The 877-nt window shown below is 32.4% G+C and overlaps 1 protein-coding gene across 1 annotated transcript in view; it reads left to right on the top strand.

Annotated features, from left to right (window-relative positions):
• The window catches only part of CPQ (carboxypeptidase Q), a 403,085-nt gene that overhangs the window by 215,091 nt on the left and 187,117 nt on the right, over window positions 1–877 (top strand). Inside the window, exon 4 of the mRNA XM_012643660.1 lies at window positions 437–548. Coding sequence (XP_012499114.1) covers window positions 437–548 — 112 coding nt within the window. The remainder of the gene's footprint in view (window positions 1–436; window positions 549–877) is intronic.

Raw genomic sequence — 877 nt, 5'->3', positions numbered from 1 at the left:
TTTTAAAAAATAAATTATCACTCTCATTTTTTCATTTGAATTCAATCCAACACATATTTACTATGTGTCTTCTAGAATTTGGGACACATGAGAATATGGTTGAATATTTAAGCTCCATTTTTATGTCATTTAGGTTTTAAACAGTATAATAAATTTATCAAACATCTGTTAGGAATAAGCAAATTTCTTTAGTACTTAAAATTATATTTAAAAGAAAGATACAAAGTAAGGATTTTTATTAGGATGACCTTAGACCTCTTATATAATGCCTCTATACCAAGTTTTCCACTAGTAATGACACGTATCTTTTAAGATGTGAAAATAGAATAGAAAATATAAAGGTTTCATTTTTGTATTTGGAATACCTATGAATGCTTCCTCTTTGTTGTCATTGTTGCTTAGCTTTATTTTTTTCTTCTTTTATTATTTGTTCTAGGTTGTACTGGTCAGTGGACATCTGGACAGCTGGGATGTTGGGCAGGGGGCCATAGATGATGGTGGCGGAGCCTTTATATCATGGGAAGCACTCTCGCTCATCAGAGATCTTGGTAAATATTTAGAAAATTGTTAACCAATGTGTGGAGGATCTCAGTAGTGACATGTTTAACTCAGCACACAAAATATTTAACAGATTAGTTACTCTGATGTGTTCAATGATCCTCCTGAGGCCTGTACGTTTTTTGTTTGGTCAATTCCCAGAAAAGAACTAACTTATCCCCTTAAAGAAAGAAGTTTTTATTTAGGTGTACTCCAGACATCCAAATATTATCAGCCACTGAAGAAAATGAACAAGCAAATAAAACTTAAGCAAATGTAACTATATCCGCTACAGACTATGCAAGAAAAACATGACCAAATGCAAAGAGAAATCAGCAGC

Source organism: Propithecus coquereli, unplaced genomic scaffold (genome assembly GCF_000956105.1).
Source record: "Propithecus coquereli isolate 6110/MARCELLA unplaced genomic scaffold, Pcoq_1.0 Scaffold2, whole genome shotgun sequence".
In the NCBI taxonomy this organism is placed as follows: Eukaryota; Metazoa; Chordata; class Mammalia; order Primates; family Indriidae; genus Propithecus; species Propithecus coquereli.
This window is presented reverse-complemented; position numbering and strand designations above follow the sequence as displayed.